Here is a 25,960-nt window from a genome sequence, read left to right on the forward strand (position 1 = left end):
ACCTTTGATCACATCTCTCCGGAGGCAGAGGTAGGCAGATCTCTGAGTTCAAGAGCAGCCTGGTCTACAGAATAAGTTCTAGGACAGCCAGGACTATACAGAGAAACCTTGTCTCAGAAAACAAAAGGACAAAACACAAAGGACTGAATCTTCAGTATGAATGCCAAAGAAGCAGTTCAAGGCCAGCCTAGTCTACATAGCAAGTTTCAGACAAGAGGACCCAGGGTCCATCCCCAGTAACCACATGGAGGCCCACAACCGTCTGTAACTCCACATCCAGGGAATCCAATACCCTCTTCTGGCCTCCAAGGGCTCCAGGCATGAACATGGTTCACAGACATACATTCAGGGAAAATACCCATATACATATACATAAACAAAGCAAAACAAATAAAACAAAAATCAAGAAGCATCACAACCCTGAGTCTTCAGTTTGGGTTTAGTCTCAAGCTAGCCAACATTGACTCAGAGAAGAATATGAGAATTGGCCATTTACTGAGTATCTCTTGACTGTCTGGTGTAGTCACAATGACATGGTAAGGTGAGACTTATGACCATTATTTCCTGGGCAATTCCAAGACTGAGGCTGCCCATGGACTCAAGGGGACAAATGGTAGGACCAGTGTAGAATGTTTCCCCCTTTGGAGAAACTGTTCTTTATAGTGCATAAAGGGGGCCCTGAGTGGCTACAAAGGGCAGAGTTCGTGGGAGAGGGGAGAAGAGACCCATCGGTGTCCCCAGGGCACTGGCCCTGGCCCTCTGGCTTTTCAGGGAACTGGGATCAATGCTTATTTGGAATTGAGGCTCCAGAGAGCTGGCTGGTGGAAGCATGGGCTGGAGTGAGCCCAGTGCCGTGGGTGTCTGGCTGTAGAAGCATGGGCTGGAGGGAGCCCAGTGATCTGGGTGTCTGGTTGGGGTAGGTGGTTTCAGCTCCCTTGTACCCTCTGCTGGGGCATCCCTGTTTTGTTGTAGAGGTAGAGCCCACCAGCAGAGTCCCTACATTTCCCATCCTGGCCAGCATCTTCACATTCAGGGACTCCAGCTTTCATTCCACTGTCTTGTCTCTAAGTTTGGGTGTGGCTGCTAACTGGGGGTGGTGGTGAAGGGAAGGTTTGCTTTGTTTGACCCATTTTCCTATGGCTCAGCACGGGTTGGATCCTGAGTCATGCTTGGCAGCAGCCCCCAGATCCCAGGGATCATGTGAGGTCATCTCACGTACCACCCCAAGGCTCAGAAAATGCTGCTCGGCTTTGAAAATGCATGAGATGAAGCACTCCAAAATTCAGGCTCTGAGATCTTGGACCCTGGGGACCACATTTTTTTAGATTGCTAGTCTCACACTCACTACATAACTGGAGATGACCTTGAACTCCTGATGTTCCCACCTCAATCTCTCAAGTGTTGGGATTATAGACATGTGCCACCATACCCAGATGGCTTTTTTAAAGATGTGTTTTATTTTTATTTTACATACATGGGTGTTTTGCCTATGTGTATGTCTGTGTAGCACATGTGTGCAGTGCCTACAGAGGTCAGAAGAGGGCATCAGAACCCGGGAACTGAAATTGTAGATAGTTGTAAACTACTGAGTACTGAGATTTAAATCCTGGGTCCCTTTGGAAGAGCAGCTAGTGCTCTTAACAGCTGAGTTATCTCTCCAGCCCTGGGATTGCTTTTTTTGGTTTTGGTTTTGAGACAGGGTCTTAATATGTAGCCTTGTCTGTCCTAGAATTCACTATGTAGACCAGGATGGCCTTAAATATCACCTACCTCTGTCTTTTTTTTTTTTTTTTAAGACAGGGTTTCTGGGTTTCTCTGTATAACAGCCCTAGCTGTCCTGGAATTCACCCTATAGACCAGTTTGACTTCAAATTCACAGAGACCCGTCTGCCTCTGCCTTCTAAGTGCTGGGATTAATGTGTGCACTACCACATGCAGCCTGGCTGCTTTTGCCAAGCCTTCAGGGTGGTTCTCACAGTCCACAGGCAGGAAAGCTTCACTCCCAGAATACAAGGGTCTATGTCACCAACTTCCCCTGGGGCTCTGTGCCTCGCCTGCCAAGGGTCCCGGATGCATTTGGTAACATGCTATCTAGCATTACAAGAGCAGCGGTAACGGTGTGTGCCCCGCCCATGTCTCTCTGAGTCACATCCTCTAGGCCACTTCATAGGGTAAAGGAACCAAGGTCCCCCCAAAGAGAAGAAGGACAGAGCTGAGGGGAGAACACCCCAGAGGCTGTGGCCCCTGGGCATCCCATCGCAGCTGCTCTCTGATGGGTGGCTCAGGGTCCCGTGTGCCAGGCTGGCAGTCTGTAGGATGCAGAGCTTCTATTTCTGCTCGGAGACGTGGGAGAGGAGCAAAGGAAATGCTGACCGCTGCACAACAGCTGCACACAGCAGCTTAGAGACTGTAATTTTGCAATTTTCAAGATGGCCTTAAAGGCTCTTGGAATTTGTAGGGCTTCCCATTCTCAGGAGAGCCAGCATCCTCAAAGGAGTCCTTTCCCCCATCTGTCATTTATTTATCTTGGCTAGAAGAACCAAGGTTGAATTACAAGTCTAATTGGTGAGGAGATGATTCTAGAACAAGGACTGGAAGATGCATTGGGTTGAAGAACTTCATCCCCAAAACTGCATCTCATCCAGAATGTCCTGAGCTTCCAGTAACTGCAACATCCATGCCTGGTTCTCAGGAAACCTGTTGCAGCCCAAGAGGACCTGGGGCAGTTTGGGGGGGGGCATGGAACTCACCCAGCAGTGACAAGTCTTTGTGTTACAGTCTGTCACTTGCTTATAAATGAGGTGCCATGTTAAGACGCAGGCCAACCTTTAATCCCAGCACTTGGGAGGCAGAGGTAGGTGGATCTCTGTGAGTTCCAGGTCAGTCTGTTCTACAGAGTGAGTTCTGGGACAGCCAGAGCTGTTACACAGAGAAACTCAGTCTCAAAAATCGAAACAAACAAACAAAAAGATGCAGACCTGGGGTATCCCTGGAAATCATAACAGAAGGGGCAGTGATTCTGGAGTGACCACAGAATGGCCTACTCTTTGTGAAGCTCTGGCCTAGAATGAGCCAGCTTTCCTGGGAGATCTACAGTCTCCGGAGTCTCCAGATGATCTTCCCGAAGCCTGGCCACACCAGGCCTTACTCTGCCACACACCCGCCTTGCTCAGGTACAAGCCTTGAGAGAAACTTACTTGCCACACTCTTGTCTTAAGAGCCAGAGTGGCACTGGACAGAGACCCTAATGCTCTCAAGCAGTAGGCAGTGAGGCCTGAGGCTGTCAGTGGGTCCTGGCTACCCCCACCCAGCCTCACCCTCACCTCTGTGGTTGGTCACCTGGACACAAACCTCTGCAGGACATGGCACCAGCTACAGTTGAACGTCAGGTTTGAGGACATGCAGGTGTCGCAGCTCCGATGCTGGAGGCAGGCTGCAAGAGAGGAGGCTGCGGCTGTCAGCATTGTGTCACTGATTCTCAGGACAAAGCTCCTGAATGCTGGGTCCTTCCTGAACTGTGGTCTCTGACTTTGGGGACAATTTAAGGCCATTATTGCCGCTCTCACTTTTGTTGTGTTTTGAGACAGTGTCTCTCTATGTAGTTCTGACTGTCCTGGAACTTGTTATGCAGACCAGCCTGCCCTCAAACTCACAGAAATCCTCCTGCCTCTGCCTCCTAGGTGTGCTGGGATTCTTTTGTTTGTTTGTTTATCGAGACAGGGTTTCTCTGTGGCTTTGGAGGCTGTCCTGGAACTCGCTCTGTAGACCAGGCTGGCCTTGAGCCCAAGGCATCTGCCTGCCTCTGCCTCCCGAGTGCTGAGATTAAAGGCATGCACCACCACTGCCGACTACTTTATTTTTAAATTATTTATTTATTTTTATTTTATGTGTGTTGGTGCTTTGCTTATATGTATGTCTATGTGTGAGGTTGCTGGGTTCCCTGTAACTGGGGTTGTAGACAGTTGGGCACTGCCATATGGATTCTGGGAATTGAACCTGGGTCCTCTGGAAGAGCAGCCAGTGTTCTTAACCACTGAGCCATCTCTCCAGTCCCCACCCTTCCTTTTTTTAAAAGATTTTATTTATTTATTATGTATACAACATTCTGCTTCCATGTATATCTGCACACCAGAAGAGGGCACAAGATCTCATAATGGATGGTTGTGAGCCACCATGTGGTTGCTGGGACCTCTGGAAGAGTAGCCAGAGCTCTTAACCTCTGAGCCATCTCTCCAGCACCCCCCCTTCCTTTCTTAAGTTTGTTTGTCATATCAGCAGAAAAATAACCAATACAGGCCATTCATATGTCCTGGGAGTCTAGAATATATGGAAACCACGGGTACCCTATTCCACAGTGGGGAGCTGAGGTTTGGCGGGTCTTGGAGCTAAGGATGGCAGGTCTGGGTTTGAATCAGGGCCTGTCTGAGCCTGGAGTCAGAATGTTCAGTCTTGATGTTCCACTGCGGATGCCCCTGTCTGCTCCCAGCAGCCCTCCAGGCTTAGACATACACTCCCAGGACGGCTCAGTACTGCTGAGCCTGGATATTCTTGCTCCTGATTTCCAGGACTCAAGGTTTGGTTCCCCCCAGAGACAGAATCTCCCTATATAGCCCAAGCCAGCCTTGAACTCAGTGTCCTCCTGCCTTAACATCTCAAAGGGAATTACAGGTCTGCATCCCTGTGAGCCCAAGATCTACTCTTACAGTGGCCTTTGGGAAACCCCTACTTACCAGGCCTTTGGGCTTCTTGCCTCAGTGGTGGGTGACTGTGACCTGGGCTGTGTCCTTAGCTTCTGGTTGCCTCAGGATCTGGGGCCTTTTCCAGTCTGGGGTCCAGGACTCATGACAAAACTTTCTTTTTCTTTCTCTGCTATCTATTCCCAGAACTTCCAGGGTGTGTGTGTGTGTGTGTGTGTGTGTGTGTGTGTGTGTGTGTGTGTGTGTAGGGGGGAGATTGTATGAGACACAAGAGATGTCACAGCTGTAGCCAGGAAATGGCTACAGCTTTCTCAGTTGGCAGCAGGGAGACCCTGAGACAAGAGAAGGAACAAGACCCTCTGGAGAAATACTATTCTGAACCTGGTGCAATAGCACATGCCTATAGTCTCAGCTCGTGGGAGGCAGAGGCAGGAGGATCACTGCAAAGGAGAAATCAGCTTTGTCTACATAGCAAGCTCCATCTCAACCAAGGCTGCCCAGTGAGGCAGCTCCAGGGACACCTTCTCTAGGGGAAAGATGGTGAGTGACCAAAGACCAGAACTATTTTTGGATCCCTGTCCAAGCAGTCTCCAGGCTCAGCTCTCTGGGGTTTCAGATAAGTATTTCTAGCAGTAGATGACAACGATTAGACACAAACCACATCCCAGGCCTGGGGTGAGCTGGTCCATTTCTGTACTCAACTTGGCCTATATGGTTCCAGCTCTGACCACAACTTTGCAGGGCGGTGACATTAGGCCCAGAGAAGTTAGGTGACTGTGTTCCCACGGATCAGAGGTTGGACCTGAGATCAGAACCCAGAATTTTTGAGTCTAAAGAATGTTCTAGAACAGCAGACTGCCCCTACTCACTTGGCAATGGGGTGAACTCCACGGCCGATGTGTTGGTGATCTTGCCGGAGTCCAGTTCCACACGGTGGTATTCGAAAATGGTCCGCCTCCGAGACTCTGAGAAAGAAGTGGAGTTTGTCACCTCAAAGCACTCCCAGGCCTGTGCCCAGGACCCCAACAGAGGTTAGTATGCAGCCAGTGAAGGAGGAAGTGAGCCTGGGGGCCTGGGATAGTAATGCTGAAGCTACAGGGAGACTAAATGGGAGTGGCTTGGGAGGAGAGCCTTATGTAAAAAGCAGGCTGAACCTGGCGGCCTGTATGCTCCTGGAGTCAGGACCTAAGGCATCCTCCTCAGGCCCGGGGAATGTCACAGCTGTTCCTTACAAACCCACAGCATTTGTCCATGCTGTCTCTTTGTGTCTAGCTCAGCAATGCAGATGCAAGACTGCTTCCCTGGACAGCACTCTTAGGCTGTGCTGTTCCACTCAGGCCGAGGGCCTTCCCCCTAACAGAGAGGCTACCCTGTCTGACCACGCCCCGGCTCTCCCCTCTTGGTAGAGGCTTAGCAAAGTTCAGAACCCAGAACCAAGCCTACATCCAACAGCAGCTGCCGTGGCCCCCAAACATTGGAAATCACAGAACCTGAACATCATTCCTGCCTTTGTACTCCTAGCCTCTGCCATCCCCACCGCTGCCTGGCACTCTGTTGGTCCCCCACCAGAAAGCAAGGCAACAGAAAACACGGGGCTGTCAGAGCTCAGGTGGCAAGTGGGTCTTGGGGTTTAGGCAAATACTCTCTAAGGACAGTTGAGAGAGCACTGATCTCAGATCTCCCTCCCCACCACACTTGTCCCAAGCTTAGACATTCTACCGGCCTTCTGAGGCTGTTGGGAGACCTTGACCTTCCATTCCTGCCAGGGGAGATGACCACCCCAGGCCTGAGGTGCCTGCCTTCCGTGGGGACTCCTGCTTTGGAGGCAGATGGCTTGTAATGAGATCAAGGCTCTGCTTCTTCCTTCCTTCCCTCCATCCCAGGTGGATCCTCAGATAAACACTGGGTGGGAGGAAGGGTCCAGAGCTCCAGGGCATTACTGCCCAGTGTAGGTTCTGTCAGAAGTGACACTCAGATGCCTCAAGCTGAGCTGCGAAGGAGCCAAGACATATTGTCTCGCCATGCATTTCACAGTGGGGAAACTGAGGTGCAGACAGGCTAATCTATAGGCAAATGCGTTTTTGTGACACATTACCAACCAAGCCTATCCACAGCTTTAAATAGAAAACACCTTCTGCAGTTGAAAGGGAAAATTGCACAAGAGCACAGCACCACTGGGAATGTCTTCAGTCAACTCATTCAGTACGTAGGTGTGGGCACCTGCTAAATCCTGAGCCCCCAGCATTTGACAGCCATCCCAGAGCCAGCTGTAGCCAGCTCATGTCAGAGCTCCCAGATCTGACCATCTCATTTACCCTGGCATCTTTCTGGAGTTCACGGACAGATGTCACTGCCCGCTGCATCTTAAGGAAGAATGTATCATTTGCTCAAAGCCATGTAGCCTTTTTTTTTTTTTTTAATCCAAAGGCCAGACCTAAAACTCAGGTTTCAGCTAGACATCCCGACACATGCCTGTAATCAAAGCACTCAGGGAGCTATGCCAGGAGGACTGCTATGAATTGGAGGGAGCCTAGACTACATCATGAATACTAGACCAGCAAGGGCTACATAGCAAGACCTTGTCTCAAAAAAATGCACAAATAGCACCAAGTCCTCACAGTAGGATCCTGGAGGCAGGAACTGATGCAGAGGCCATGGAGGAGAGCTGCTTACTGGCTTGCTTTCCCTGACTTCTTCAACCTGCTCTCTTATAGAACCCAGGACCACCTGCCCGGAGTGGCTCTACATACATCAATCACTAATTAAGAAAATGCAGCCAGGTATGCCTTTAATCTCAGCATTCAGGAAGCAGAGGCAGGCGGATCTCTGTGAGTTCAAGACCAGGCTGGTCTACAGAGTTCCAGGACAGCCAGGGCTACACAGTGAGACACCACCTCAGAAAAAAAAGAGAAAGGACAGAAGGAAGGAAGGAGGGTAGGAAGGAAGGAAGGGGAAAAGAAGGAAGGAGAGACAAAGGATGGGAGAGAGAGAGAGAGAGAGAGAGAGAGAGAGAGAGAGAGAGAGAGAGAAAGAGAGAGAAAGAAAGAAAGAAAGAAAGAAAGAAAGAAAGAAAGAAAGAGTGAGCCAGAGTTGCCTGCAGGCTTGCTTTCCCAATTAAGAGTCCCTCTTCCCAGATATGTCTGTCTAGGTTTGAATCAAGTTGACAAGAACTAACCAGCACATCTACTAAACAGCCTTCAGTCTGAGAGGAGAGGCTGTGGAGACAAGCTTCAGGAGTGACAGGCAGTAGAATGAGGTATGGTGTCAAATGACTGCAATATCAGCAGTCAGGAGGCTGAAGCTGGGGGATACTGACTTTGAGGCTAGACTAGGTTACAAAAAAGACCCTATTCCAATGAAGAAAAAGTCACTTAGCAACAGCCAAGTGTCTACATGGTCCTAAGAGGCTGTGTCCTATCAGGGACTGGGAGTGGGCTAGAGAACTAGCCCAGCAGCTAAGAGGACTTGTTGTTCTCACAGGGGACCCAAGTTCAATTCCCAGCACCCACACGAAGGCTAGTGACTATCTGCAACTCCACTCCCAGGGAATCTGATGCCCTCTTCTGGCCTTTGAGAGCACCAGGCACTTACGTGATACACACACACACATTCATACAAAACACTCAAACACATAAGATAATAAAAATTTCAAAATCCAATTTTTCAAAGAACTATGGGAATGAGTCTGGTGTGATGGTGCATATCTTTACTCCCAGAACTTGGGAAACAAAGGGCAGGTGGATCTCTGTGAGTCTGAGGCCAGCCTGGTCTACATAGTAAGTTCCAGGAGAGCCAGGGCTATGTAGAGAGATCTTGTCTCTCAAAAACAAAACAAACAACAACAAAATCAAACCATAGGAATAAGACCTTGCACATGGGAATGAACCTCTCACCCCCTACCAGCCCACAGTGTACACACTTATGCACACACATACACAGGCATGCAAATAGCCACCTCCATAGACAAATACATATGCACATAAATACATGCACACAGAATTTTGTTTTAGTGAAGGGGATTGAACCGAGGCTCCATTCATACTAGGTAAGCACTCTACCCCTGGGCTACATCCCCAAACCCACTCAGACTAAAGTTTGTTTGAGGCAGTGTCTCACATTATACCTGGCTGCCCTTGAACTCGGGATTCTGAGTGATGAGCTTATAGGCCTATATCATCATGCTCAACTTTCCCCATACACACTTTTTTTGATAGAAGACCCCTAGCCATGGGAAAATGAGATGTTATGGGCAATAAGGTGAAGAAGGGCAACTTTCTTGTCATTCATGTACCCAGAGTGACACTGAGGCCCAGAAGGTGGCCTGGGGGCCTGGGAACTTTTAAGTAGAGGATGGAAAATTCTAATGAGGCTTTGAAAGCTCCATCCCTGTCCATTCTTTCCAGAAACCATCCTAAAGCCACCCTTGGAATTAGGAGGCCTCAAGTCTAATGCCAACCTCCCTCTCCTCTTCTGACCCCACCCTCGGGGCACAGCTGATTGGTTCCCTCTCTCAAGCTGAATCATTGGTGCCATCTCACCTGGCACACATCTCAGTCAACATCTAGATTCCTGTCTTACCAGCCCCTGCCCCTAGACTTCAAGATCCCTGAGGACAGCATTAGCCTGGCATTTGTCTTTGCCAGTCCCCTGCCAAAGGGCTTCTACATAACAGGGTTTAGGAAATGGGTGTGAAGAAATGAACATATTACAGATGGCCCTGAAAAACCTCATCTACCTATTATAGTCAGCCACAGCCCATAGAAAAACCCTTTCTGTCTGCTCACCATAGATAGGGGTGGAAAGCTTCAGAAAAGGAGTCTTCAGATGGCCACAGTCAGACAGATCCAGGCTGGAGCTCAAAGAAGGCACAAGGATGAATTTGAGGAACTCCCTACCTACAAAGGTGTAGGCCAGAGCTCAAACACACAGTCAGAAGGAAGGTGACATGGGACCCAGGCACAGATGGAGACAGGCACTTACAAAGGAAACCAAATCCAAGGACAGAGACATCCAATCCATAGCCATGAAAAAGCAGAACACTGCAAGGCCCCCACCAGACTGACAGAGGTAGAACTGACCCCTGGACTTGGATACGCCCAGGGGAAGGTGAGATGTCTTTGGGAAGCAAGTACAGCCATACCAGTGGGCAGGCAGATGAATGGCAGTGTGGAGGAGGGTGTGGGTTGATGTTCAAAATCTCTCTTAAGTGACAAAGACTGGCCATTTTGGCTGCCACCTTGTACCCATTTGAGTATACGATTGACTTAGGTACATCTTTATTTTTATAAACAGAATCCTGAATCTCCATACTGGAGTCATTTGCCTTTGGATTATTACACCAACATGTGGGCTCACGCAGTGACAATGGCATCCATCTGCATGGCCATCTTTCTGGAGCCAAAATGGGGGCAGTCTCCAAGCCACATTTCTGGCAGTTTGAGATGCTCTGTTTTGTCTGCTTCATCTTTCCAAGATACAGAAACACTGAGGTCCACAGGAAGCTTGTTGCCCCATCCAGACCTGACAATGGCTCAGAGGAGAGGGTCACATGACCCGTTTTGTCCTCCTCACACTGGCCACCAGCAGGCCAGCATTGCTCTGGTTAAGAGTCCATGGTAGTGCACACCTGTAATTCTAGGACTGGGGAAGTGGAGGCAGGAGGGTCAAGAGCTCAGGGTCACCTTCCTGGGCTGCATATGATTCTGTCTCAGAAGGACAAAAAGGAAGAGGAGTGGGCAGTAGAGAGAGGGGGAGAGAGAAATTGGGAAGAGGGAAAAGGAAGACGAGGAGATGGACCGTCACTAGTAGATACTGAAAGGTCCATCCACAAAAGACCCCAGAATGTTGTAGCTACTGTTTGGAAATGTGCAATGGTGGGTCTCCATCCATCCATCCCTCTACCTACCCATCCATCATCCATTCCTCTGTCTATCCATTCCTCTATCCATCCATTCATCCATCTATCATCCATCTTTCTATCCACCCATCTCTCTATCCATCCATCCCTCTCTCTACCCATCCATCATCCATTCATCTATCTATCCATCCCTCTATCCATCCATTCACCCATCCGTTCCTTTGCTCATTTGGTTATTTAGTCAGTAATAAAGATTAGAACCCTGGCAGAAAACCCTGAGGAACTCTCATCTCAGGGCAGGAAGCAAATCAGGTCTTCATCATTGAAGCAAAGAAAGGGCAGAAAATGAAAAAAACAAGACTCCAGAGCCAAGTGCTGGGAACGCAAAATAAAAGTGGAAGAGTGGACAAAGGGGCCTCAGTGGAGAAAACTCTCCAAGGAAGAGCACTATAAAATTCTTTAAATAAACTTTAAATGTGGTGGCACTTGCCTTTAATCCCAGCACTCAGGAGGCAGAGGCAGGTGGATCGCTGTGAGTTCCAGGCTAGCTTGGTCTACAGAGTGAGCTCCAAGACAGCCAGGGCTGTTACCCTGTCTCAAAAAACAAAACAACAAAAATAGACATTTTTCTCTATCTTCCTCATCCTCCTTTTTGAGACAGAAGCTCACATACCCCAGAGGGGCCTCGGACTCACAGTGGATCTGAGGATGACCCTAAACTAATCATCCTCCTGCCTCTACCTCCTGAGTGCTGGGACTACAGGAGCATAGCATCACATAAGGCTTTCTCTATGAGGAATCCTTTATCAGGAGAGTAAGAAGTCAGAACGGGCCAGATTTGGTGGCCAGCCCTCCTCCCACATCCTCTTTGGCTGGTTCCTCTCCCTCCTACAGCCAGCTCTGGGGCCTCCACTTTCTTCACAGCTGCCTGGTGCAGAGATATGACACTGTTTCTGATACACATCTGGCCTCAAGTCAGCTTTAGAAAGGAAATTCTAGGAGAGGAGGACCAGTGCTCTTAGGGCCATCTGAGGCCAGTCAGGTGCCATCCAGAGTTCACATTACAATCTGGAGCCCTTGATAATCTGGCCTTGAGTAACTGATTCCACTAATTTGTAATCTATCAGTTTTGACAGTTACATAAAATACTGTTTTGTTTTGTTTTCCAAGACAGGGTTTCTCTGTGTAGCCCTGGCTGTCCTGGAACTTGCTCTGTAGACCAGGCTGGCCTCAAACTCAAGAGATCCTCCTGCCTCTGCCTCCTGAGTTCTAGGATTAAAGGTGTGCTCCACCACTGCCTGGCAAAATAAAGTTTCTTAAGACAAATGAAGGGGCCAGGTGTGGAGGCAACACTGAGGAGGCAGAGGCAGGAAGATCTCTGACTTTAAGGCCAGCCTGGTCTACAGAGCAAGCTCTAGGACATCAAGAGCTGTTGCACAGAGAAACCCTGTCTTGGAAAAACAAACAAAAACAGCAAAAACAAAAGACAAGTGAAGGGAATGAGTTTTGGTGCTTTCTCCAGCCAAATGGAGAGCACCGAGGCCACCATGGAGGATTTGAGCTGCAAGCAGATGCTGCTGACAGACACAGCTGTCCTCTGCATCACAGTGCTCTGTGGGCTCCGATCACAGTGTGAGCAAGAGTTTACATAAGGGAGTAATGGTAAGAAACCTGACTGTGTTCAGCAAATCTCCCCTGGTCCCTCCTAAGACCTCGCCCATCCTACTTGGCAGGGCAAAAAGGCGATTGATTCCCTGAGATAGGACTCAGGGGCTGGCACCTCCTTATCCTGTTTGCTTTGCTTTATTATAATCCATTTGTAGGGATAGGGTTGGGGGAGGTGCATGTCTTTATGTGGATGAGTAGGCCAGAGGTCGATGCCAGCATCTTCCTCTATTGCTCTCCATCTCGTTTTTTTTTTTTAATTTTTCAAAAAGAGTTATTTATTTATTATGCATACAGTATTCTGCCTGTAGGACAGAAGAGGGAACCAGCTCTCATTATAGATGCCTGTGAGCCACCATGTGGTTGCTGGGAATTGACCTCTGGGAGAGCAGCCACTGCTCTTAACCTCTGAACCACTTCTTCAGTCCCCTCTGCCCCATTTTTTGAGACAGTTTCTCGATGAACCAGGAGCTCAATGATTGGGCAAGACCAGACGTCCATTAAGTTCAAAGGGGTCTGCCTCCTCAGTGGTACAATTACAGGCATGTGCCATCATGAGGGGGTGGAGGCTGCGGGGATGGGAGTGGGGGGGGATGTAGGCATCGGAAGGCAGATTCTTATGCTAGTTATTAGGAAAACATTTTACCTACTGAGTCATCACCCTAGACTACTTGGTTTTGTTTGTTTGCTTGCTTGCTTGTTTTGATTTGTTTTTTTATAGATAGCATCTCCTGTAACACAGCCTGGCTTTGAACTCCTGCCTCCACTGCCAGGTTGCTGACATCGCAGACATATGTCATGGCACCCAGATGGCTGTGGAATCTTCACGATCAGGAAAACTGAATTCTACTCTATCAGTCCCAGGCAGCAAAGGGCTGAACATGCGCACAGGACAGAAGAGGCCTCCCATTCTGGGCTCGGACAGTGGGATATTCATGGAAACAACACTCTGTAGGCCAGAAGCATTTCAACCAGTCATCTTGGGGTCACTGCTACTCAAGGCTCAACCTAATCCATGCGAATTCCCTGCTTGCAAAATGAATTTAAAGGATCCTAACACTTTAAAGAGCTGTCACTCCTGAACGCAGGGGCTGTGATATTATTTATTTATTTTTGTGGTACAAGAGAGTGAGCCCAAGGCCTTGCACATGTTATGTAGCCCACTTTAAAACTCAGTGAAGAGTGCTGGGCAGTGGTGGCATACACCTTTGATCCCAGCACTTGGGAGGCAGAGGCAGGCGGATCTCTGTGAGTTTGAGGCAAGCCCGGTCTCCAGAGTGAGTTCCAGGGCAGCCAGGATTGTTACACTGAGAAACCCTGTCCTGAAAAATCAAAACCTTAGTGAAGGCTAGAATACTGTCTGAGAAAAATGCACCAATGCCTCTCGCTGTTGCACTGACAGTGGATGGAACCTGGGGCTCTGCACGTGCTATGCAAGGGCTCTGCCACCGAGCCACATGCCAAGTCCCCTTCCAATTGCTCCAACAACAGACACACTATAGTGAGTTGCACTCACTGGACACCAGTCCTGAATCTAGTATTTAGAATTAGAGTTGGGACTTAAATGACAATGGGATCTGAACAGAGCCACACAGCATGGAGCAAGGGGAGCCACAAACTTGAGTTTTTAGGATGCTCCCTACACATTCAGCCAAGACAAGAGACAGTCTGTCCTCCATGAAAAATACAAAGATCCTAGGATATTATAACTTGATTAAGGGACAGGGGCTTGGAAGTGAGTGCTTTTGAGCAGCCCAGGGACACTGGGAACTCTAAAGTGTCCTAGGACCAATCGCCCATGGATGCTGAAGGCATGGTGGTTAGTCTCCGTCATCAACCTAATTAGATTCAGGATCACCCGGGACACATCTTCAAAAGGGTTTTCCAGAGAGGTTCAGCCGAGGAAGGGAGGGTGGCCTGGGATACCGGTGGTGTTATCATGGGCTAGGCACCAGGACCGAATGCCAGCATCCGCCTCTCTGCTTCCTGACTCCTGACCAGCACCTCACACTCACTGACTCTCCTTCTCGACCATGTGAGCCAGAACAAACTCACATTCCTCAAATGGTCTTTGTGAGGCATTTTGTCATAGGAAAGAGAAAAGTGGCTACTACAGAGGTCTCTGTATGCGGACTCACCTGGCACCTCTGGGGATGAATTGAGGATCATGAAGGCATCTGACAGGCCAGCCTTGACAGGGTGCTGGGCAGAGCTGATTTCCGGGACAGCCATGGGGATCTGCAGCAGGGAAAAGGGGGGCACCTGCCATCCACCCAGAACCTCCATGGCCACGAAGTCCCCACTCAGATCTCCGTACCCAGCTGTCTGCTCAGGACTTAAACACCCAGAACCATGTTCTAGGAAAGCCGCAATTCCTCACACATAGACCCTCTAGCTCCACACAGGCTGGAAGCCGCCCTCAGACTCTCCCCTTCTCTTCTCTCCTCTCTCTCTCTTCTCACCCATCTACAAATACTGAGTTAACGCAGTGGTTCTTATGTCTGTTTGGTTCTCTCATCTTCCTTCTCCCAACATTCCCTTAGTCTCCAATAGTCTGTTCCCCACTCTGGAGTCAGAGTGGCTTTTTCCAAAGGTACAGCTGGTTGTTCCCTGTCCCATCCTGTCTGCCCACTCTCCACTTCTTCTAGTGCGTTGTATAAGCCATGCTCTGTCCTGCCACAGGACCTCTGTGCATGCCACTCTCTGCCCTCGATGCACTTGTGTGGTTTGAAAGAAAATGGCCCCCAAAGAGGTGTGGCCTTGTTGGAGTAGGTGTGGTCCTGTTGGAGAAAGTGTGTCACTGTGGAGGTAGGCTTTGAGGTCATATATGCTCAAGCCATGCTCAGTAAGGCAGACCATTTCCTGTTGCCTGTGAGTCAAGATATAAGAACTCCTAGGTACCTCTCCAGCACCATGTCTGCCTGCACACTGTCACGTCATGACATGATGATAATGGACTGAACCTCTGAACTGCAAGCCACCCCAATTAAATGTTTTCCTTTATATGAGTTGTTATGGTCATGGTGTCTCTAAGAGAGCCTTTCTTCTTTTCCTTATTTCCTTCACTCCTGTTCATCCTGCCATTTTCAATGCTTTTCCTCAGGGAAGCTTCCCCTGGCTCTGACAATGTGAAGATCCCCACAGCAGGCTTTTAGCCCTGGAAGCCTTTATGTAGGTGCACTAGTCCTAGTGGCATTTCCATACTGGTCTCTGCAATCATCTCTCCCGATGAGATCTGCAGCTGTGTAAGCACCAAGTGCCAGTCCAGAGCTGTCCTGACAACAAGCCCCATGCCCAGCACACTGCAGTTTACCTATACAGACTTTCTGGATAAACAAGGGGCTCTAGAGCTCGCTCACCTCTTTGTAGCCAAAGACAATGCGGCCATCTTGGTGAAGGGCTGCCTGGAAGGTGAAGCTGCCCCTGTCCTCCCGGCCCTGGAGGTAAACATGGTCCCACTGAACCACAAAGACCGTCCCTGGGGAGAAGAACAGAGACCTAGCTGAACAGGGAGATAGTGCAGTGGGACCCAGCAGACATGATAGTCAGATTTGGGGGCTATTTGTGAATCTGAGAAGCAGGACTTGGCGACCCACACCACCAGCCTGGCTTCTGAGCTACAGAGGCCCCCAAAGATCCTGTCTATGTTCCAGAACCCCAAGTTGCTCATTTCTTACTCTGTGTGTGTGTGTGTACCCCTTCTTTCTTATCCATCCTGACCCCTGGAGACAAAAGGAAACATGAGAATGTCTGTCTCCTGGGGGGTGGGGGCAGATAAGAATGAGAAGGAATGGAAGTTCCTGAGAAAGCTCTCATGTCTTCACTGGCTCAGCAATGCTAGGCAACGGTGCTTCAGTGCCCTTCTTACAGGTGAGAAAACACCGTAGGGTAGGATGGAAAGGCAGCTGTCTGTCTCTGTAACTGTGGGTCTAGGGCTCTCATGAAGGGGTTAGGCCAGGACCTCCCAGTGCTAGGTGAACCGTACTCTGGGATCAGACCTCACCATTGTCAAAGTAAGCAACTGTGGAGTTGTCAGAGTAGCCAGGGTTGAAGTTGGCCATCAGGGGTGCCACGTACTGAGTAGCCGTGAGCATCCGGTGGAGCACATCACCCACAAAGATGAAGCCTAAGGAAGGAAGAGAGGCTTGGAGGTATCACTAGAAATGGCTCAAGGGGCTGCCTCTAAGGTCCCACACACACAAACTGGCAGGGGCTAGAAGTGAGCCTTGTAGCCTCATCCCCCACCCTACCCAGTGGGCTCTGGACTTGGTGAAACAGAAAAATGGCCCAGACTAGAGAATTCTTGTCCCTGTCTCCACGTAGGAAAAGGAAGAGGAAGTAACTCCCATCTCCCCCAGTTTCAGGGGAATCAGGAAACAGAATGAAAGTGACAGGAATCAAAGAGATGCCTCATATCAACAGGGACCCTAGTCCTTGCTTCCTTGGGCTCAGACTCAGAAATGGAGAGCCCAGAGCTGTGCTCACTGACTGTGTTGGTCCAGCAGGATGGATGTATGCACACACATGCAGGTAAACACACAGAGGTCACCTGATTTGAGCGGAACATTCAAGACATTCCCTGGCTGCCTCCCTAGCCCACCCATCTTCCTGTCTCTATGAGTCCCTCAACAGCCTTCCTGAGTCATGCTGAGACCTCCAAGTCCCCCCCCCCAACCTCACTGGTTTTTCCTTACCTCCAGTTGCTATGGTGATCTGCCGCAGAGGATGCCCATAGAAAGGGAAATCAAAGGACAAGACCACTCTCTGCAGGGACAGGAGAGAGTCCCCATGGGTAGAGCTGCCAGCCAAACTCTGGTCACCCTCCCTGACCCAGACTTGCCTGAACAATGTGGGCACAGCACATCCAGGGTAGGCCCCCTAGCACTACAGGTAGGTCCTGCACTTTGCATCCTCTGTCTGTACCTACCCCTGGATCACAAACCTCAGGCCAGAACCATGTCCACTTCCAGGCAGCCACTGTGGCCTAGCCCCCAGCCTCCCAGCGCAGGCTGTCCTGCGAGGCCTAGGCACTCACTGAAGCCTGTCGGTGAGAGCTTGAGAGGATCCTGTGGACTTTCACATGGCTCCGGTTGGCCATGGCCATGTCCACCCACAGATCCCGGCTGCGACGCTCACCAGGGCCATAGATTCGGGACACATAGTAGTTGTGGTTGTCCTCCTGCAGGGACAGAGATAGAACCCGTACGAGGTGTGATGAGCAAGGTAAGCTGGGCACCAGCTCTGTCCTTCCCTACCTAGACTTCCCCAGATCCTCCTGGCCCAGAGCACTGGACCCACTGGGAGCTCCTGGAACACCCCTGAAGAGCACGGTCCTGTGCCATTCCTCAACAGGTCTGGCCCTAGCCAAATCCACACTAGCTCTATTTGGGTTCAGCTCTGTCCTGCCCAGACAAGCAATTCCTGTAACCCTGAATGTTTCAGAGCATAACAAAGGCCAAGTTCAGCACTGGGGACATGATGGAGAAACCCCAGATAAAGCCTTTGTCTAAAAGGAGTGTGCCTGGACCACAGGGGACACACAATCTCTGACCTGCACTAAGAAAAAAGTGAAAAGAAAAAAAAAAAATCTACAACTATGTCTTAGACATTTAAAGGAGAAGGCGGTTGCTGATCTTGGGGAGTTGCTAGTCTGTTGGAGGAGACAGGACACAGGCAATGGAACACTCTGATGTGGTCACCAGATGGATTGAAAGAAGAGAGAAGCAAGGAGTTCCTCAAAGGATAATTTTGCATCTCCCTATGTGGCTGGTGGGGATACCACAGTGGCCTGGGTTCATTCCACGGTCTCCCTCTGGGGCCAGGGCTTGTAGGAGGCCAGGGAAGTGGCTGGCAGAAAGAATGGGAAAACCATCGAGCTGGGCTGTGTCTCAACGCTTCCTGGAGCTGGACCAAGAACACCTCATAGAAGGCTAGTGCAGCAGCAGGGAGGTCAGAGGCTCCCAAGGCTGCCTCGGGTACTGTGATGCCCTGCATCCTGGATCATTAATCAGTCTGCAGACACAGCAGAGCAAACCATGTTCTTCCTGTAGAACTGCCAACTACCCAGCCAGCCCCTGGCCTGAGCCCAGTGGAAGCAGGGAGCTGGGGCCCTGGCCACCCCCCTGTCTGCAGAGCAGCAGACCTGACAAGCCACACCCTCTGAACACATTTTGGAGACTCAGGGTTGGGATGGTCTTGGAGAGATAAGTAAAGGAATATGGGGGGGGGTCTGCTGGGACCACCCGATATTGCAAGTCTGTAGCTTGTCTCTACATTCCTGTTTCAAACAAAATAGCAGTTTAATAAAAGCCAGCTTTGGGTTGGAGTGACGGCTCACTCTTAACTAGGGGGCTTGCTGCTCCTGCAGAAGACCCGAGTTCCCTTCCCAACACCCACACTGCAGGGCTCACAACTGCCTATCACTCCAGCTCCAGGGGATCTGGTCTCTGAAAAAAAGGAAATGAAGTTTAGATGCAAGTCTTGCTGTGTATGTGAGGACCACGCCCAGCTGCATATGTGTTTTAGGGTTCCCAGACCCCATCCAAGAACATCTGCTTCATCTCAGGCCACACCTGCCATGTTCTCCAACTTGGTGCTTCCTCAACCAGACTGGCTGGAATGGGTGACTGAAGGCAGGTTTAAAGAAGTCCACAAAACCCAGATAAATGATTAACAGTATTTATTAGGGGAGCACTCACACAATGGCGGGAAATAACTGCATCTGACTCCTGAAGATGCAATCTCTGCCCTTCTGGATGCTCCACCACGACCCAAGAGATCAAGCCAGCCCCTCTTCTTCCTTATTTTTTTTTTTAAAGATTTTATTTATTTATTAAGTATACAGTCTTCTGCCAGCATGCCAGCAGAGGGCACCGGATCTCATTCAAGGTGGTTGTGAGCCACCATGTGGTTGCCCGGAATTGAACTCAGGACCTCTGGAAGAACAGTTAGTGCTCTTAACTGCTGAGCCATCTCTCTAGCCCCCTCCTCTTCCTTATAAGGGGTCATGTCTGCACACCTAGGATACAGCCACCACCCCAAGTCCACTGGCAGAACAAGATGCCACAACAGGTGGTCACATGATTCAACACACCCACAGGTGCACACACACACACACACACACACACACACACACACACACACACAGACACACACACACACACAGACACACACACTCTGTGCAATGGAAGCTCATCATTTTCATCTATCGCTCTACAGTCTAAGCTAACCTCATCCTTCCAGAGGGAGAGTAAAATTGAATAGGTGAGAGGCTAGTGGCTGAAGAGCTGAGCTAAAACTGCTACCTTGCCTTGTCCACAGGAGACACTGGTCCCCAGACAGGAGAAGGAATAGCTCCTGGCTTCTTGCTCCAACTATGAAGAATGGAATCAGGCAGGAAGAGGTGTGCCTGGAGAGACAGGCTAAGCAGCTCTGATTCCCATAGTTGTCTAGGGTCCTCAGAGTCTAGACCTTATCTGTGACACTGCTAAGATGGTTGCTGGAAATTGAAGGGACCTTACATGGAACAGTCTTCTCTATGGGGTGGCTGGAAGTCCAGGAAGACCCCAGGCAGCTCTTCATTAAACAGCACAAATCTGAACAGCAAGAGAGAAGCAGAAAACCAAGTTTCTGGACAGCTGTTTCCTGGCCACCATATTTGTTTGTTTGTTTCTTACACAAAGTCAACCACAGCTGGTTTCTTGACTGAACACTACAGCAGAGTCCTATAGCTTGGAATAAACCTTGAGGACACTTCCTGGTGTCACTATAGGCCCCCAGTCATGTTGCCACCTGCCCTAGTAGTCCTGGTGGAGGATATCCACTATGGCAGAGAGAGATAATGGCCTGGAAGTAACCACTGTCCCCATCTTCCTGCAGCAGCAGACCCTCCACTTTATCTGGGCAGGGGCCACCTAACTTGACTGGATCTCCCCAGTCCTCCCAGCCACATGGCTGTGTATGACCAATGGGACATTAGCAGAATTATGTGCCCTCCCCTCCTCTCACCCTGAGCCAAAATGGGATGCAGGTGTGACGGCTAGAACAGAAACAGCCATTTTAGATTACAAACATGGAAGGCACGTTTGCACAGTGCAGAGCAACAGGACAGAGGGAAACTTCCTACATCACGGAGACTCTTTAACAGCCCTTGTTCATACTATTCCCTGTGAGAAAAGAGATTTATTGTGTATCTTAAGGCCCAGTCACAGAGGTATTTACTACAAGGGCTGAAAGTGCATTCTAATTAATACATAAGCAGGGCATAGTGATGTATGTTTGAGGTCCCAGTGCTTGGGAGGTAAAGGCTGGAGGATCAGGAGCTCAAGACCAGAGTTGGCTACATTGCAAGTCTGAGGCCAGCCTAGGCTGTATGAGACTCTATCTCAAATAAATAGATAAATAAAAACAAAGAAAGGGGGTGTGTGGGGAAGCAAGCCCTAGTTGATCTCTCCAGCCAGTTAACACTGTACAATGTACAGTTAATACATGTACAAGGTATCAATATTGTGTGTGTCTTGTTCAGGATGTACAGGCCGAGGAACTCACCATCCACAGACCATCACTGCATACAACCTGCTGCTTATCACCCCAGAGGATGGCCCCTAGGTGCTGGGGCAGTGCTGGCTTGACATTTCAAAGAGGGTCAGGAAGTCTAGTGAAGGAGGCAGTATCCGTGAAATGTCACAAAGCCCTGGTCAATAATTTCCCTGTTTCACAGGCAATGGGGTGAGCTCAGACCTTTTTTCTTTCTTCCTCGGCAGCTCAGCAGCTACATCACATTACAGCCAAGCCACTCTGTACCTTCTGGAGCCTTCTCCATCACCCTCCATCCCATAGCAGCCCGTGGGGCATCTCCAGGAACTCTTAGGATTCCATGGGGCATCATTTGAAAAACCACAGCTTCAGGATCAAGTGTGCGGGCTTTGATGTCAGCCTGATCCGAGTTCAAAACCCAGACATGATGATGTTGATGATGGTCTCTTCTCTGCAGTCTTGAAAGGATTCCCTTGTACAGGACAACCAAAAGCTCTTGGCCCGGTGCCCACAGCAGGTATCCTGTAAGTGCTAGCTCTCAGATGATTCTGTTGGGCCTTTCCATGAAATGTCTTGACAGCACAGGCTACCTCCTCAAACACTCCATCCTAGTTCACATAGCAAGGGCTCTTCTCTCTCCATTACTCACGCTGCCCTGAGACCCTCCAGGCACTCCACTCTGACGGTGACACTGTATTTACTTTGGCTGAGCTGAAGATGTTTCTGGAAAGGAACTCCAGCTAAGCTGTCACAATTATCCCATCACCTGCCAGCCGGCTGGCTGTTCCGGATGCTGGGCAAGCCACCAAGGGCACTGCAGGGCTGGCAGGAGAACTTGGCTAGCCAGGCTTGTCAGGATAGCACCGAGGCAGCTGGAGCCAAGCAAGGAAGTACTACTGAGAAGGGGGCTTTGCCGTCAGCCCAGTCCATTAGGGTTTACAAAGCCACCCACCCAGAAAGTGTTCTAGATCCCAGCTACTCAAAATAACCTGAGGTCAGCAACAACAGAGCCCCTTAGGAGCCCGTCAGAAATGCAGAGTTCTGGGCCAGTTGTAGCAGTCATACCTTCACTCCCCACACGTGGGAAGCTGAGACAGGAGGACCTCTGGGAGTTCGAGATCAGCCTGGTCTACATAGTTAGTTCCAGGACTCAAAAAGAAAGAAAGGCAGAAAAAAGAAAGAAAGAAAGAAAGAAAGAAAGAAAGAAAGAAAGAAAGAAAGAAAGAAAGAAAGAAAAGGAAAGGAAAGAAAAAGCCAGATGTGGGGACTCATTGAGTAATCTTAGTACTTGGAAAACTGAGGCAGAGGTATTGCTACCAGTTAAAGGCCAGCCTAAGCTACAGAGTGAGTTCCAGGCCAGACAGAGCTAAAAGGGGTTAAAAACTCTTAAATAAACAAGAAAGGAAGGAAGGAAAGGAGGGAGAGAGGGAAGAGGAGGAGAGGGAAGGGAGGGGAAGAGAGGGCACTGTTCCTGGCCAACCCCAAACCTGCAGATCAGAGCTGACATCTGCATAAGGAAAATTTAAAAATTTGCAGAGAAAAAATTTAAAAATTAAAAATGCAAATTTAAAAACATAAAAAGGTTTTCCCTACACCATTCCTCCTAAAGGAGATGGCGGCTAAGATCTAGATTGTGAACAGAACTGGCTCTGCCACTCATTGGATGTGTGACCATGGGCAGGTGACTTCAGCCATCCCTTCGGGATCAAGAGAAAATAGAGCATCCGAAACACCTGTCCTGAGCTGGGAGGGCCCAGTGGGTAAGGTAGCCCAGTGGATAGGACAGCTCAGTGGGTAGGGTGGCTGAGTGGGTAGGATTGCCCAATGGCCACTGGCCCAGGCCGGAGTCATTTGGCACTTCCTGTAAAGTTACTGTATATATTAAGGTTGGTTGTTTGGAAAACTTAGGCTGTTCCTCTCTAACCTTAAAATGCAATGTTTTATGCAGGGTGGAGTCAGCAGGCCCCACCCTGCTGACTAGGTTTTTCTTTCCTCTCTCCTGGTAGGCTGTCCTGGGACATCCTTCTTGGGCTACTGCCAAAGTAGGTAGCTGCCATCAGCCTCACTCCTTCATCGTCATCCTTGGCAGATTTGGTGAGAAAACAGGGAATTCTTAAAGGAAGGAATTAGTTAAAAGAGAGAGTATTTTCCCCACATTAAAAATGGGAAACACTATCACAATGGAGAGAGTTAAATCTCTCTATGATTATGCAATGCATGATTTAAAAATGGAACAATTAAATAAAGGGATAATCAACCAGGATTGACATAACTTTTAAATATCATTTTGATAATCCTTGTTGTCATTTTGATAATTATTAGTTTATCTCTAAAAAAGTTGGTTGATATGAATGCCAAGATGCAGGGCTTACAAAAACTTATTAAAGTAGATCATTGAGATTTTCAAACCCAGACAGAGGAATTTAATGGAGAACCAAGTTAAACATTGCATTTTAAGGTTAGAGAGGAACAGCCTAAGTTTTCCAAACAACCAACCTTAATATATCCAGTAACTTTACAGGAAGTGCCAAATGAAAAAGGTTCTGTAAGAGTTACTTGGAAGCCTGTGCCAATGCTAGATTTAAGGAGACTCAAGGAAGCCATAGTCTCATGTATCATCCATTCATCATTTGTGAAGCAGATGTTAACTCGTCATCAGCTTGCAGTAGAATTATCCCTATAGACTGGAGAGACTTGGTTAAAGCCATTTTAGAGCCTGGTCCTCAATTACAATGGAGGACCTGGTTCAAAGAAGGGGCTAAGACTATTGAACAAAGGTGCGGATGTAGCGGTATGGAAACCTCCCAAGATCAACTTCTTGGAGAGGAGATTATGCCACTTTAGAAAGGCAATGTCCGTATGATGACCACCTCTTGGGTTTATGCTGTACAGCAACTTTGAACACTTGGAATAGAATTAAAGAAGTAGGAAAGAAAACTGAATCATTTACAAAAGTTATATAAGGAAGCCTTCACGGATTTCTTACAAAGACTGTCATTAGCAGTAAATAGAATACCACCAAATTTCAAAAGCTAGACAAATAATAATTGAATCGCTGGCTTTTAAAAATGCTAATTCTCAATGCGAAAGGATGATTAGGCCTTCAAAGCACCCTTGGAGGAAAGGATCCCAGATATAATCAATATTAAAGTTCATGACCATGGTGATGCATGGCTAGAACAGGTGATTTCCAGACGTTTGAAGAAAAATCAAAATGTCAAGTGTTTCAATTGTGGCAAACAAGGTCACTTTAAATGAGATTGTAAACAGGGCATTCATAGGAACAATGTTTTTCCTAAACACAATCCAAACAGAACATCCCTCCCTTCTGGATAACGCAGAAGGCGTGGCAAGGACAGGCATTGGACTAATGAATGTAGATCAACAAAGGACATTCAAGGTAACCCTGTGTCATCAGGAAACTTCTTGAGGGGCCTCTCACAGGCCCTCATGCCAAATTTGCTTTAGTCATTTCTGTCATTGTAGAGGAAGCCCCTTCCCAGAGCAATTAAAGAACCTAATGCCTATATAAGAAATCATACCTCTGGAAGATAGAACAACTATAGAAGAGAGAACAAAAAATTCAGGAAAAACCATAAGGTGAGTATTTTTGCAAACCTCCATAAATGAACAAAGACCAAAACTAAAACTATGAATAAATAATGCTGTCAATGAAGGTCTGGTTAACACAGGTGTGGATGTAACAATAATTTCACCAGAACCTTGGCATCCAAATTGGCCCTTTCAGGAGGTAAATGTTCAACTTTTAGGGGCTGGAACTTTATCTCAGGTAAAACAGAGTGTGAGTCAAATGTGTAGGGCCAGAAGGACAGAGGGGAAAATTAAAGCCATATGTTGCTAATATTGCAATAAATTTGTGAGGATGTGATTTGTTACAGCAATGGAATACTCAGATTAGCATTTCCCCAATCTTAGAAACAAATGGAGAATGGTAACAGATCTAAGAGCTATTAATAAGGTGATTCAGCCAATGGGTTCTCTACAGTCTGGAATTCCCTGGCCTTCTCCATTGCCTAAAGGATGGCCTCTTATAGTTATTGATTTAAAAGATGGTTTCTTCACGAACCCTTTGCAAGAAAAAGATAGAGAAAACTTGGCCTTCACAGTACCTACTTATAACAATTCTTAGCCTGCTAACAGATATCAGTGGAAGGTTCTCCCACAGGGAATGTTAAACAGCCCCACCCTGTGCCAATATTTTGTAGTTCAGCCGTTGGGAATGATAGGTAAGCAATTTCCTCAATCTATAGTCTACCATTACATGGGTGACATCTTAATGCAGAGGGAAGATATAATCTTAGAATGGATGTTTTTTTAAAGGTTTTATTTATCATGTATACAGTCTTCTGCCTGCAGGCCAGCAGAGGGTACCAGATCTCATTCAAGGTGGTTGTGAGCCACCATGTGGTTGCCGGGAATTGAACTCAGGACCTCTGGAAGTGCTGGTCAGTGCTCTTAACCACTGAGCCATCTCTCCAGCCCCGAATGGATCTTTTTACCACATAAACTGAGTAAAAAAAAAATTTAAAACTTATGTGGAAAAGGTCTCTGAGTGAATTCTTTTTTCTTTAAATTTATTTATTATATATGCAGTGTTCTGCCTACATGTACACCTGCAGGCCAGAAGAGGGCACCAGATCTCATTACAGAGGGTTGTGAGCCACCATGTGGTTGCTGGGAATTGAACTCAGGACCTCTGGAAGAGCAGCCAGTGCTCTTAACCTCTGAGCCATCTCTCCAGCCCTTGAGTTAATTCGAAAAAGAAATTGAGATTTTGTCAAATAGCAGGAATAGACCCAGCAGAAATTAAATTATAGTACCTTTTAATAATGATGAAATTGATAAATTATGGGCAGAAAGTGAACTTTGGCAAAGAACTTGCAGTAATGTTTTGGGGAGAGATTAACAACAAATATCCAAAAAGCAAGAGAATTCAACTTATAAAGAGAACTAACTGGAACCTTCCTTGCTTTGTATGGAAAATACCATGGAAAACACCAATATCTGGAGTCCCTACTTTCTCTCTCTCTCTCTCTCTCTCTCTCTCTCTCTCTTTCTCTCTCTCCCTCCCTCCCCCTCTTTCTTTCTTCCTTTCTTTCTTTCTTCCTTTCTCTTTCTTTCTTTCTTTCTTTCTTTCTTTCTTTCTTTCTTTCTTTTCAGTTCTTTGAGACAGGGTTTCTCTGTG

General features: G+C 48.2%; 1 protein-coding gene across 1 annotated transcript in view; it reads right to left on the reverse strand.

The window, feature by feature from the left end:
- Window positions 1-25,960, reverse strand: part of Plxdc1 (plexin domain containing 1) — a 57,585-nt gene that overhangs the window by 13,175 nt on the left and 18,450 nt on the right. The window contains exons 6-12 of the mRNA XM_035448150.1: window positions 17,255-17,398; window positions 16,914-16,983; window positions 16,223-16,345; window positions 15,579-15,697; window positions 14,358-14,457; window positions 5,567-5,662; window positions 3,352-3,433 (exon numbers count right to left, since the gene is read on the reverse strand). Of these exons, the coding sequence (XP_035304041.1) occupies window positions 3,352-3,433; window positions 5,567-5,662; window positions 14,358-14,457; window positions 15,579-15,697; window positions 16,223-16,345; window positions 16,914-16,983; window positions 17,255-17,398 (734 nt within the window). The remainder of the gene's footprint in view (window positions 1-3,351; window positions 3,434-5,566; window positions 5,663-14,357; window positions 14,458-15,578; window positions 15,698-16,222; window positions 16,346-16,913; window positions 16,984-17,254; window positions 17,399-25,960) is intronic.

This window comes from Cricetulus griseus, chromosome 7 (genome assembly GCF_003668045.3).
Source record: "Cricetulus griseus strain 17A/GY chromosome 7, alternate assembly CriGri-PICRH-1.0, whole genome shotgun sequence".
Classification (NCBI taxonomy): domain Eukaryota; kingdom Metazoa; phylum Chordata; class Mammalia; order Rodentia; family Cricetidae; genus Cricetulus; species Cricetulus griseus.